Below are 12,858 nucleotides of genomic sequence, written 5' to 3'. Positions count from 1 at the left end.
TGGTGTTTGTGTTTGCGCAAGGGCGGACGGGTAACAATGCGCGCCGCAGATCCAGGCACGGAGGCACTGACTAAGGCACTGTAGGTAGTGCAACCGCCCGGCAGTGCAGCTGCACTGACCTGAGCTAGGCATCAAGCATCAAAACAATCATCTACTCTGCACTGCGCTGGAAATAAGGTCATCTCTGCCATTCCAATTCGAAATGCTGACCGCTCGCTGCCGCGCTTATTCTGGTGTTTTTTGTTTTCGTCAGAAATGAAACGTTTATCCCGGGGAGAGGGACTTGCTTGGCTGTCTTCCACCAGCATCTGTTGCATATCTCTCTCCCCCCCCAATCAATTACGGGCAGCCCCTTTTCTCCAGGGTCAAGGGGAGGGTTACAATATGCAGTCATCTGTCATCCCGAGTGCCCCTGCAAATGCAAGTGGAGGGATGGCCCTGACCGTGGTTGGTCTCCTTTAATCTGGTACCTTGCATTGCCGTTCGTTTTCACGTTTCGGGCTTGAAAAGCTAAAGAGAGGGGAAAAGGGCAAGGGTAGGCGAGTTGAGGCTAAGAAGCTGGGCGCTGCTACCACCTCGAGCTGTCAGAACACTGCATCGGTATCAATTCGCAGGGCCGTGAAGAGATTCAGCTGCCTCGTCTATCACGCGGCAAGCAAACATCAATCTGCATCAGAAGCTGAGGTAAAGGGTATTTGGGGGTTTGGACCCCTCTGGACTGACGGCATACACCGTTGTAGAAAGCATCTGAGCAGCCCTTCCGGGCGTGCCGACGTAATCGATCGAGATACGGCGGCGCTTCCTTTAGCATGTGGTCTATTCCAACCATCATCCGCAGCTCTGACCTCAGGTAGCTAAAACGTACGTAGAATGTCTAGGCCTGGAGGACACACCTTGCCCATCGCCATCCAATTGATCCCAGCCATCTCCGGCTGGACATGACCTGTGCGCATAGCTGCAGCGGCCCGGTAGGACTGTGGCTTTCCCATGCCCAGTTACCGCCTATGCCGAGGAGCGAGAACGAGAGAAAGAGTGTGTGTGCAGACCAGGCCGGCCACGCGCCCGCCGATCGAACAGCTGAGGAGCAGCGAGGAAACAAAAACCGGACGAACATCCAGCGTTTCTCCCTGCCTAGCCTGCTTGCGGGCAGGCGGGCTTGGCTGCTTGCACCACCTCTTGGCAGCGCTGGCTGGGGGATTGCGCACGCTCTGAAACAGCGCTAATCGGTTAGTGGCGCGTCCATGATCTGGCCCTGGTTCCCGAGTGGGAGAGGTGGAAGGCCAGGAAGGCCAGGAAGGCCAGGGAAGGGTGGTGGGCAGGGCCTCTTCTTCTGTCCGCCAAGCAGCCTGTTGTGCTGCCCAATCAATCCACCCGCTCGTATCAATTTCAATTGCCAGTGCGCTTTTAATCACAAACACTGACAATTTGCATGGCGCCCAGCAGCCAATTAGCCCAAGATTTCGTTTCATATGGAGAGTCCCGGCCAGAACGGCATCGACGAAAAAACGCTCAACATTAACCCTTTTATCACGACACCACCGCAATTCGGAGCAATCATCTCGTACACACCGACGAAGCCCTTTTCTAGCAATCACCTAGCAGCGAGGGATCCCGCCCTTTCTCGGCCGGCATCACGGCAAGGGGCACCCTGCAAGAAACGACCGAACGAGGGGGGCAGCTGTCGACGGCGCTTGCTACCTTTTGCGACAACACTGGCTGAATGGACATCCATCTCGTTTACCCCATGAAAGGGTCATCCCGTACCACTACCTACAGGCTAGGCGAGATCCCGAAATTCATTCTCACTCCTGGGATAATCTTGGAGCAGCATCGCCTGTCTATTAGTTTGCCCTCGTGCGGCAGCGGCAGAATATGGCCTCGAGATTGACTGATGGATATTCTACAACGTGCGCCAAGGAGGCAGTTCGCTTTCGGTATCGACTCTGCCACCCCTTCAATGTCAGGAACAGCCGTTGAGTAACAACAGCTGCGTGACACGGACACGGACACAGCAAGCAGCATGCACAGCATTAGAGTTGGGATCTCCCGTCAGAAACCCGTCTGCACTCATCCAGCACATGAGATCTGTCTCATGCTCCAGTCTTCTCAGCGTTGGCGACTAGCATTCGTTGGGCCTTCCGCTTGTGGTAAGGCTACTTGGCTTCTCTACAGGTAATGTGCTTTGCATCGGGTGATTACGCACACTTCTTCGCCTTCTCCCAGTTCCTAGACGAACCTGCCTTGCTTGCAGTCCTCATCGGCGGCTTGCTCGGGGCTTGAGGGAGTGATTGCATTGATCCATTGTACTACCCACTTAGTTGGTCCATGATTCAGGGACGCCGAAGGTGCCTTGCCTTTTAGCTCCTCTAGAGCGACACGCGCTGCCTTCCGCTGGAGCAAAATCCAGTCAGACAGTAATAAGCGGCAGCATGGAAGCCGGCGGCCGTTTCCCCTAGCCGTTCAACGGGGTTCATTCAATTGGTTTGGTGGGGCAGGTATGTCCGCGACGTTTGTTCTTTCCCCCAGTAATTCTTCTGTCCGCTACTTAAGGTTACTGCCCTGAACAGGGCGGCGACAGAGCCTCTCCGCAAAATGTAACCCGCCAACTTAGCAGCGTCCTGCGTGTGCAGCAAACAAAACATGCAAGCCAGCCAGCTGCTGATTGACTGCTGTCGCTCCTCGCTGTAGCCTCGAATTCTCTGTTTCCCGGCGGTCAACCGAAAATATCGCTGTGGCGGCCCCCAGCTGACTCGGCAATGGCCTTTGCAAGACTGGTCTAGCCCCGCCATCCGATCTCGCCGTAGTCACTTCGGATTGGCTTGCCAGCCTGCCAGGTATGTATGCATCAAGTCGTATTTTCTTATTCCAATTGGGCGGTTTCGACACCCTGTCGGCGTGGCCTGTCAAATCAGAACTGCCCCCCGGGCGTTAAGGCGCGCCGCCTAGGTAGTGCCAATGCAACACCCCGGGCTTTGATTTTACCACCCGCTGAAAAACTTTGGCTCCTGACCCCCGGGGAAGCAACCCAAAGCGTCGTATTATGACAACATGATGGGCTTGTCTTAGCACCGACTGCGCGCCCGAGTCGCGGTACTCGAGACATACATACATGCAATCTGGTCAGCCCCCGGGCAGAAAAAGCGAAATATGCACGGTCGGAGTAGAGCCTCCAACGAGGATGTGTGAATGACGTTGTCACTGACACAATTTTTTTCCTCCTCAGGCGCTCAGATGGGCCATTGCTTGACTCCGGCAGCGAGCTTGGTGAAGGGCGCTTATTGACCATCGCCCAGTGGGCTGTTCTATTTTCACCCCTGCCCCTGAACTGCCCCGGAAACAACTCCGTCAGCCAGGCAATGGTGGGCGTTTTCTACCGGAGTTCTCTCCCCAATGGATGGATGGATAGATGGCCGCATGTCTGCTCCCGTCAAGCGTCGACTTGGCCGTCCTTCTGACGAGTCGACAAAAGAGAACACGGCTGTTCCCAACCAATAGGACCCGCTCGGCATCCAGACTTGCGGCTAGTCTAGCCCCTAGTCTACCGCGCCTATAGTGAGTAGATCATGCCCAAAAGTCATGTTTACTATTCCATTATTCCATGGGGCCTCGTTTCTTGCCACGCTTCCCAACGATTCGCTGAAAACGCTACTGTGCCAGCGAGGCCAGTCTGACCTTGGTCTCGGTTGAGACCATTCTAGAAAGCAATTGCCGCTCTTTCTGTGTCAAGGAAGAAAAAAAGCGGGAGCGCAAGTAACCTTCTTGTTCGGCGCCAGATCATGCCATGTCCTACGACGCTACCGACTGGTGACAGCCGTTGGGCCCTATCATCGAAGAATTCCATGGGGACTAACACACGGAAGGTTGACGATCTATAACGGTCACGCCTACTTTTTACAACGGCGTGGAACGTCTGCGACTAGCTTCCAGATCTCGTCATCTCACGAGAATCACTGTGCATCAGCTTTTTGGTCGTCTGAGTCGAAATATTTTGTTTACCGACGACTCGTAGCGCTTTGATCCGTCAGATGACTTGTGGTCAGCCGTGGCTCGATAGAACAACCGGCCGGTCCAGTAACAAAAGAGAATGGGGTCTCGTTTCAAACCCGAACCACCAGTGACATACGTCTCTCGCTCTAACATGCTACCCGCCAATCCTGTGGGGTGCATGACGGTCAGTGTCAGCTGCAGTGTCCAAAAGACCCTAGGTTAGTAGCGTCCGTGGTTGTCTTGGCCCTGCATCCCGAGGTCTCACTTCTTCTAAGATGGTCTCAATGCTGTCTTTCCCGTGGTGCTGAAGGGGCCTGCCGCCACGTTCGTATTACTATAACGCCCGATGGATATGTGACAGGAAGCCTTGGCAACAACAAGCGGGCTGTCAGTTGCCCGGGCAGGGACAGAACCGGGGGAGGAGATGTTGCAGTTGCGGATCTCTCTCATATCAGGATAGTTACTGCGTAGTAACTAATAGAGTGCCAATTGTATTGCATTTTCGCCCTGTCCACAAGCACAGGCACGAAATTGTCATGCCTTGTGGGTGCATGTGAGTTACCATCTGCGATGTGACGACTGCTAATAGTGCATATCTCCCCCGGCGCTGCGCATCCACTTTGCGGCTCCTTTCTGACAGCCAGTCGGGTCAACCTTGTAACAAGGGAGGAGACCGAGAACTTGTGTCAACTTCCGGTGAGTATGCATAGATAACAATTTGATTGGGTCGAGTTGAGAGGGGGTTTGTGTATTCATCTCGGAAGCAGGTTGTTGTAGGAAGTGGCGCCTGCTAGCTTGGTTTGGAATATAATATTGCCCCGTCCCCCCCTTGGCGGAACGACAAAATCCACGAACAACACCATATATGGCGCATTGTTCTACGCACCCCTCCCCCCTCCCAGAATCACTCAGCTTTGTCGTATTAGTAGGTAAATTGTGATCTTAATATCCGGGCGGCTATCGGCGGAAACATGTGGCAAAAAGTAAACCGCAGCCCTGGGCTATTTCGGTAAATGCCATTTTTCATCTTCGCTTTCCGGTCATTTTGTCGTTGGCTTTGCTTATTTTCTGTCTTCTCGGTACAGTACCCTTCCAGCCCTTGCCGGCAGAATGTTGTGTAAGATGCCAGGCGGCATGGGAACACAAAGACCCTGGGGATGACATGCTACACAAAGGGTGCTCAGACAAAATATAACTGACGCAGCGAGAGAGAGAGAGAGAGAGAGAGAGAGAGAGGAACCTGAGGAGGAAGAGCCTTTGCTTCTAGCGCTGAGTCTAGAACAGTTGCACTCAAAAAGGTACTGTTAGATGGGCAAGACAAGTCGTTACGGCCTTCTGACATTGTCTTCTGGTAACGACAACTGACTACGCCGAGACGCGAACTCGAGTTACTGGCTAAGAAGCATTGGGGAGATACATCTACATGATACAGACCAAAACTAGCCGCTACGGTTGGATGTTGATCTCCCGCCGGGGACGGAGAATTTCCGGCCTTTCTGGATTGGTATTCGAGAATTCGATACCTGCTGCCATGGGAATGTCTCATTCACCCACCTTCGACCTATATTGGTGCTTACGGCGGCTTATTGTCGGGATTCCGCCTGGACTAAGTCGGTAGGGTGTCTCGGCACAACCTGGGTGCGGTCAATATAATACCGGTGCGGTAACGCTTTGCATATGGTAGTAGAGGCTGTGCCCCTATACGAGATGATCTACATATCGCAATATAGACATATAGTGCATATGCCAACACACTATTATCGGTACAGTCCCATCTGTTTTGATGTCGTTACTACTGCGTACTAGAAATCGCAAATGGGCTCAAGCGAGTGTTCTTGGGTGCCTCCTCGGTGCCAACAGGGGCGTAGTGACACGAAGCTGCAGACCTGGCATGCCTTGGTTGCTCAAAGTGAACCGGGGGATTCGGTATCGACTGTTTAGGTAAGCCGACTATAATATGAAGCTTGGTCGGTGCTAACTTCCCTGGTATTCATAGTGAAACTCCTCAAGTTGGCTACACAGAGGAGTTCTCCGCCATATCGTACGACCGGAGCTACCTATTTCTTCATCAGATGGCATACAGCCACGTTCGTCTGATATCTTGTCCCTGTACGAATAGGGAGAGGGAACCGACATCCGACATCCGACGATCTGGGGTAAGGGGCAAGATCGACTTCTGTGGGTTGGTTGGCAAGCAGCACTTAAAACTGTGGGATGCATATATGCACTTGCCCGCGTTGTATTCACCTTCTTCTTCCCCTGCCCTTCTCGCTACACGGTGAACGGGCCACATGCATCGTCTGCTGTGTATCCCGGCTAGGCACATTCTCCAACATGTGAATGGCCGTCGCGCATGTATTGTGGGGAAGGAGAAACCGAGGGATCTGTACGCTGGCTTTTCTGGCCAGTTCCTGTCACGGCTTGCGCTGGTGTTCACGAGGAGTGGGATGATGGTTGGATCACCCAGGGTCAGATCGGCAGGAACTGATCACAGGGCGGTGCGGTGGCGAGAACTGGTGGTGCGTTCTTCTTCTTTTTTTCGGGGAGTCTGTTGCATGTTTGACAGATCGATCTGACCTGACCTTAATCCGGCTTATAGCTGCTATCCGGGTAGGACTGTAGCAGGAGTTTGCACACGTGGTAAGCTTCGATGAGCCTTCGATCTGTGTCAGGCACAGAGTCTGTATTGTCCAAGAGCAAAGCAGCTGATGATAGACTCGGCCTCATGGCAGTCAGCACCCTCTCTTCCCTCTACCGGCTCCTCCGGAATCTCAGATGACAATTCGCACATACCATCCCCTTTGAGAGGCACATATCGGGCATCTGCTCCTTCTCTCGGCGAACCACTGCTGGTGGTCGGTGACTAGTGAGAGAGGGTATTATTCTATTCACGGAAGCCGTGGAATCCAAGGCTGAGACATGCAGGTGTTGCATTCGAACTAATGCATCGTTCCTTACGCTTTCTGCCGGTGGAAGAAACCCGGGTACCTGGACTGGCTATCATCGGCTTGGGCATATGCATGCTTCATGGAGGCTGTGAGCAGTTATGACCCGATGGTTGGATTTGAACCCACGACTGCCTGCCAGGGCGAAGGCAGCCCACCTTGGGCGTGCTGACGGGACACGTCAGAAACGGCTTCTTCATCTGATGGCTCCTTGTGCTACGTGAGGGACTTTTTGACTTTATGTAGGCTCCCGGTGTTTACCTTCGTCCGCCATGACGGCGAGGCGAGGGGTCGCATATCAACGGACTGGCTATGGGAGCCATCTGCAATCCATAGACACGCAGCGGCACTGGTGGGTATGCTTTCATGCTTTCGTCGTCGTAGTCAAGGTAAGCTGTGCCCGTGTGTGTGTGTGTGTGTGTGTCTGTGCCGGCCCTAACGAGAATGGATCCGCGGCATCCAGCATCCAATTCTCGGCAGTAAGCTACGGAGCCGTTGCCCAGTTGCACAGACTCGTGGGCCGTGAGTAGAGAGGATGATGGAGTTCAGGGGGTCACGTGTCATTCCCCGACCAAAACGGGTTCCACAGGCTCAATTACCGAGAATAGGGGGGGTCTCAACACCCATATAATGGAGAATAACTGGACAGAGGCATCTTGGCATGTGCTGCTGCGACGAGATCTCTAAGGAGCATTTGGCTTCTGAGTCGAGAGGCCCGGAGATTATCACGGGGAGAATGGGTCGTCGGGGCAGGTCTGTGGTCTAAGCTGGCTGCTATCGTGGCGCTTTGCTTCATTGGGCAGCAATCAAGGGTTCGCAATGCGGATCAACTGTGGTGGAAACTCCCAATCCCAATCCAAGCCCACGAAATACGGTCTGTTCTGGAAACCCGGGCTGAAGAAGGAGAGAAGTCGAGTGCCAAGCGCTGGCGGATTGCCGCCCTGATAGCTTGACCGCGAGGGACCACATATCTCAGATGATGTTGAGCCGGCGCCTGGTCACTGCTAGCAGCTAGTAACTACATGCTTGAAAGACCCTATGCAGTGGAAACTGGGTAGGTTGATACAATGACACCTTGCGCTATAATATAATCTGCCATCCCCCAGCAGCCCAAAGAATTAACGTTTATCACCATCAAGATCCGGATCTAGAGAGTCACGGCGTCTTCGAACTCCACTTCTGCTGGTGACCAATCTGCTGATCCGCGATGATCCTAATGGCTTCCGAGATTACTCAGGCGGAACAAACGCGCAAGCTGGATAACGTCCCGTAGTAGTTCCATGACAGGGTTTTTGGCTTAGCAGATATCAGAAGCACCGACCGATGATGCCGGAAGACGGCAACATATGCTAGGAGCATAGGGGGTCAACAAGCGGGTCCAAATCGGCGGGCATGTGTCGGGGCATGATGTGCCTTATGTCCATGTCATTCAACATTCTCTCATTTAGGGCAGTTCGCGCAAGATAGGAGTACATATTCGGATACCCGTGGAAGCTTTGATGTTCACAAAGGAGTCCCATTCCTACAGAAGACAGCTGATATCTCTTGCTCTATGTACACAGACGTTGCCCCGCCTCCCATCAACTTCGTAAAATCCGCATGCTCTTCTTTTACGACGCGGGCGCCTCGGCACCAGGGGCATCGACGGCCTTCTTGAAGGGTGCTTGGCCGGGGTCGCGCAGAGCCGGGTAGTGGGCGTAGATCTGTTTGGAGCGCAGGTGGACGGGGATGCCCTGGGCCTCGGGGATGGTCTTCTCGAGTTTCTGCGCGAGGGGTCAGCATGTTTGCCTTTGGGGGGATTGCAGAGAGCGTTAGATAGGCTATCGCCATTCCTCGGGGAATGCATACCAGGTTGTCGAACACACACTTGTTCAGCTTCCATTCGTCCTTGCGGCACTGCCAGAGCTGGTGGTTGTTGTTGTCAAGGCATTGCCAGTGCTTGCGGAACTCGTCGAGGCAGTGCTTGTTGATGTCGTCGACCCTAATCCATCCATGGCTCAATGTCAGCGACCATGTACTGTACGTATGCATCGTGACCAGAATGTCCGTATTGCTTCGATCCTTCGTGTTGCGACGGGGAGCTAAGACTTCGTCCAAGAATCCAGCAGGAAAGGAACGACCTACACGCTGGCAGCGCATCTCGTCACGCGGCGGCCCTCCTTCAGGCATTCGAACTCGCCCTTGCCGGGGTTCTCGGTCTTGCACTGCATGTAGTCATCGTTGTAGGGGCGGCACCGGGCGCCGATGAAGAAGGATGCCGAGAGAAGGGGCGCGGAGGTGGCGCCGACCTCGTTGACCTTGGGGACGGAGTCGGGGAGGGGGGTGGTGTCCACAAGGACCTGCTGGTTGAAGCTGCACGGAGATCAATTAGCTTGGGTTTTCTCTTTCTCCGACCGGAGGGTAGGGCAGTGAGAGAGAGCGCTGTTTTCCCGGAGTGCCATTGGCGCCAATTGGCATTGGCTGGCGGGAGTAGAGCAGGGGAGGGACGTACATGGGCTTCCGGGCCGCCATGTCTGCGGTGTTGTCGGCCTCTTCGGGTGGATGGCAATGTCGTCGCTGTGGAGGGGAGATTCGAGAGCTTCCTTTGCCTCGTCTCTCGGTTCTTTGGATCGTTGGCGATGGTAGTGCGGCTCAAAGCAGAGGTTGGAAATTGAGGTCACTGATTGGCTCCAGCCACAACGGGGCTTTTCTGACCCGAGCTTTATGTGGCGGCCGAATATCTGATGTATCGCGAGTAGGTACCCAAGACTTCAAGCATCAATCCGTCAAAGATATCGAAAAGAATAAAAGACATAGCAGCATACATTGCCTCGAAGCTACAATGAAAGATACCTGTTCGATATTTATTCTCTCTTCCTACAATCCAAAGTGACCTGAGCAACGAACCAGGTGATCTTTCGCTGGTCGAATCCCATCAAAGCTTCGAGGTACTCGCCTATCGATAAGCTGGAGCTAGACGGCCTGGCAGCTTAGCGCCTCCAAAAATCCCAGGCCGCCCTGCAATTGGAGCTGAGGTACCTACGAGACAAAGAACGTCAATATTTACGTGATCCTGTTCGCGACCTCAAACGGCACCTTCTCCGGCGACAGTGTTTCCTCCCACCTCATCGCCATCAATTTTCCCGCCCGGTAGTGTCGATAAACACCGTCAACTCATCGCCGCCATGTCGTTGTTTGCGACCAAGCCTGCCGGTGCCACTGGCTTTGGGCAGCAGCAGGGAACCTCGCCCATCTTTGGCCAGCCCGCGGCCTCGACAACCACTCCCGCCGCCGGATCCAGCATATTTGGCCAGCCCCAAGGTCAGCAACAGCAACAGCAACAACAGCAGCCTCAGCAGTCGACAAACGCATTTGGTACCAGCAGCCTGTTTGGCCAACCTCAGCAGCAGCAGCAACAGCAGCAGCAACAACCATCCTTTGGAGCAAGCAACCCTTTTCAACCCCTTACGGAACAGCAACAGCAAGCTTACCATCAGCATTTTCAACAGCAGCAGCAGCAGCAGCAACAATCGCAACAGCAGCCCCAGCTTGGAGCCTCGACCCAGAACTTCCGTACTTCCCTATGGCAACCCGGCCAGGATTCGACCCGTAAGTCGTTGCGCCTCCTTCCCTGAACGCATAGATAGCTTACACAAGTTGGCAAACAGACCAAAAACCCATAACGGAGCAATGCGTGGCCATCTTCCAGAAGTGGAACCCGACTTCGTCCGATACCGTATTCAAGCACTACTTCTACAACAAAGTCGATGAGGCGCAGGTCCCCTTCTACCAGCCTGGGCCAAACGAGGACCCCCGCGAGTGGGAGCAGGCGGTCCGCGATAAGCCTGGCCCTGGCTATGTCCCCGTGCTTGCCACGGGCTTCGTCCACATGGCCGAGCGTCTCAAGACCCAGCGATACAACCTCTCCCAGCTGAACAATGCGCTCCACCAGATAAACGCCTCCCTGGATGCGATCCTGTCCAAGCACGACCTGGAGACGAGTGTGCGGGCCCTGAACGCCAAGAGGAAACATGCGCTCCTGCGCCAGCGATGTATCGCCATCGCCACTAAGGTCCAGGTGCTGCGTAACCGAGGATATGCGTTGGATACGGACGAGGACGAGTTGAAGTCCAAGCTCGAGGCCTTGGACCGTGGCCTGGCAGATCCGTCGTTGAGCGCACGCAACGAAGAGCTGTGGAGCCGACTGATTATGCTGCGCAACCATGCCGACACTCTGCGGGACGAAATCAACCAGCGTGGCGGTCTGAGCGGTGACGGCATCTCAGAGGAGGCTGAGGCTAGGGCCAAGAAGGTAAGCTCTTTCCGGACACTATGCGATACGATTCGGTTTGCTAACTCGGGCGTTCTAGCTTCTCGAGGACTACGACAAGCAGCTGCAGGCCCTGAAGGGTATGGTTGAGAAGGTCAAGGAGGACTACGATGAGTGGGAGCAGGAGAGAAACCCTGCCTCTGATGCGCGATGATTCACTACAGACGAGGGCAGATGATTATTGGAATAGGTCGAGATACCATAGAAGCGATGCCAGGGGGAAGCTGCCGTGTACCACCAGTATCCTGACAAGGCGAGGGTCAGACTTAGTAATTGCGAATTGGGGGGGAGGCGATCTACAGCATAAGAGACTAGGGGCTCTGGGAGTCAGGCGTAATGGATATCATGAAAGTTGCAAAGGGCTTGAGTCGCAGTTATGCGGCATATCATTGACCGCCCGGCCAAGAGATGCTTGCGAGGAATTATGTCCTGCCCATTGCCCTAGTATTTACACGTAATATACATGACCAATGCTTGCCTGCCTATCTATTTCCAGCCCAACTCTATATGAGGCAAAAAAATCCGCCAACGCCGCGGGATCTGAAGTGGAGAGGTTACTTCTCTCCGATGGTACAGTGTAGTGGCACGGCGCGGCAGGGCGCCATGATGCTATTGATGTGCGTGTGTCTCCGGTATGCAGCGTTATACGTGTGCAAAGACTTGTTTCGCATGGGCGGTGTTCATCGTGAAGAAGCGGTGGTAGTTGTCATCATCTCTCTGCTGGGTTTAGAAGAAGCCGGAGACGGCATCGATGACGAAGGGAGCTAACAAAGAGGGAAGAGTCAGCTGCTGCAGGAGAGAGACGGGTACACATATGAGGGCGTACAGATGTAGAGGAGCACGGCGGTGCCGACGAACTGCTTGACGGTGAGGTTGGCCTGGGCCTCGAGCTCGCGGATCTCCTCCTTGGAGAACTGGGGCGGTGCGACTGCGCAGAAGCGGAGGTTAGTTTAAAGTTTTTTTTTTTTTCCTCCTGGTAGCTCCAGATCATATCCCGATTTTGAAGTAAAGGGCAATACGTACATCCTCCGAACATTGTGAATTATGTATATTATTTTTCGGGAGTTGGGTGGTAGTGGGATTCGTCGTGTATGTATTTACCGGGTTGCTGCAGCTGGGCTGGGGGTGGTATCTCGAATTGGAGGTTGATGATGATGTCTTCGTCAATCGAATGCGAACCTCGCTCGTGCTCTGCCGTTATCGAAAACCAGATAACAAATTTTTGGGATGGACTGGGATGGACCAAGCGGCAATGACGGAGCAAATGGCTTGGAGGGCCTAAAACGGATCGGGGCTTAGTGGATCAGCCCCATGTTCTCAAGTTTTGGCCCTACGAGCCTACCCGGGCCATTGGGAACTCCAGGTCGGCCTGCAACGGACTTTTTGCCACTACTTTAGGTACTGAGGGCAATGAAACGAATGCACCTGGGGGGCTAAGTGCATACCAGTCTGCCAGTGGTGCTAGGTACTATGTGACTGATAAGGTGAAGTTTGCAGGCAATAATAACGCTACGTGCTGCTTAGGGGAAAGAGGATCCTCAGCTAGCAGGCATACCAGTTGCCAGTTACTCAAGAGGGTAGTTGTAGGCGCTGCTGCTTTTGTTCTACCAAAGTAAT

At 54.0% G+C, this 12,858-nt stretch overlaps 2 protein-coding genes across 2 annotated transcripts; one reads left to right on the top strand and one right to left on the bottom strand.

Annotated features, from left to right (window-relative positions):
• Positions 1 to 8,542: 8,542 nt before the first annotated feature.
• PG986_003763 (NADH dehydrogenase (ubiquinone) 1 alpha subcomplex 8) lies at positions 8,543 to 9,481 on the bottom strand (the record flags this gene model as incomplete). The annotated part of the gene is made up of 4 exons (XM_066839985.1): positions 9,424 to 9,481; positions 9,057 to 9,284; positions 8,781 to 8,913; positions 8,543 to 8,695 (listed from the first exon to the last, which is right to left on the bottom strand). The coding sequence occupies exons 1-4, from the start codon at positions 9,441 to 9,443 to the stop codon at positions 8,543 to 8,545; spliced, it is 534 nt and encodes a 177-aa protein (XP_066705049.1). The 5' UTR covers positions 9,444 to 9,481.
• Positions 9,482 to 10,096: 615 nt separating this feature from the next.
• On the top strand, positions 10,097 to 11,395 carry PG986_003762 (Nucleoporin nup44; the record flags this gene model as incomplete). Its single annotated transcript, XM_066839984.1, has 3 exons — positions 10,097 to 10,520; positions 10,580 to 11,223; positions 11,282 to 11,395. The coding sequence occupies 3 exons, from the start codon at positions 10,097 to 10,099 to the stop codon at positions 11,393 to 11,395; spliced, it is 1,182 nt and encodes a 393-aa protein (XP_066705048.1).
• Positions 11,396 to 12,858: the final 1,463 nt, after the last annotated feature.

Source organism: Apiospora aurea (assembly GCF_038362705.1).
Source record: "Apiospora aurea strain CBS 24483 chromosome Unknown utg000002l_segment0_segment0, whole genome shotgun sequence".
In the NCBI taxonomy this organism is placed as follows: domain Eukaryota; kingdom Fungi; phylum Ascomycota; class Sordariomycetes; order Amphisphaeriales; family Apiosporaceae; genus Apiospora; species Apiospora aurea.
This window is presented reverse-complemented; position numbering and strand designations above follow the sequence as displayed.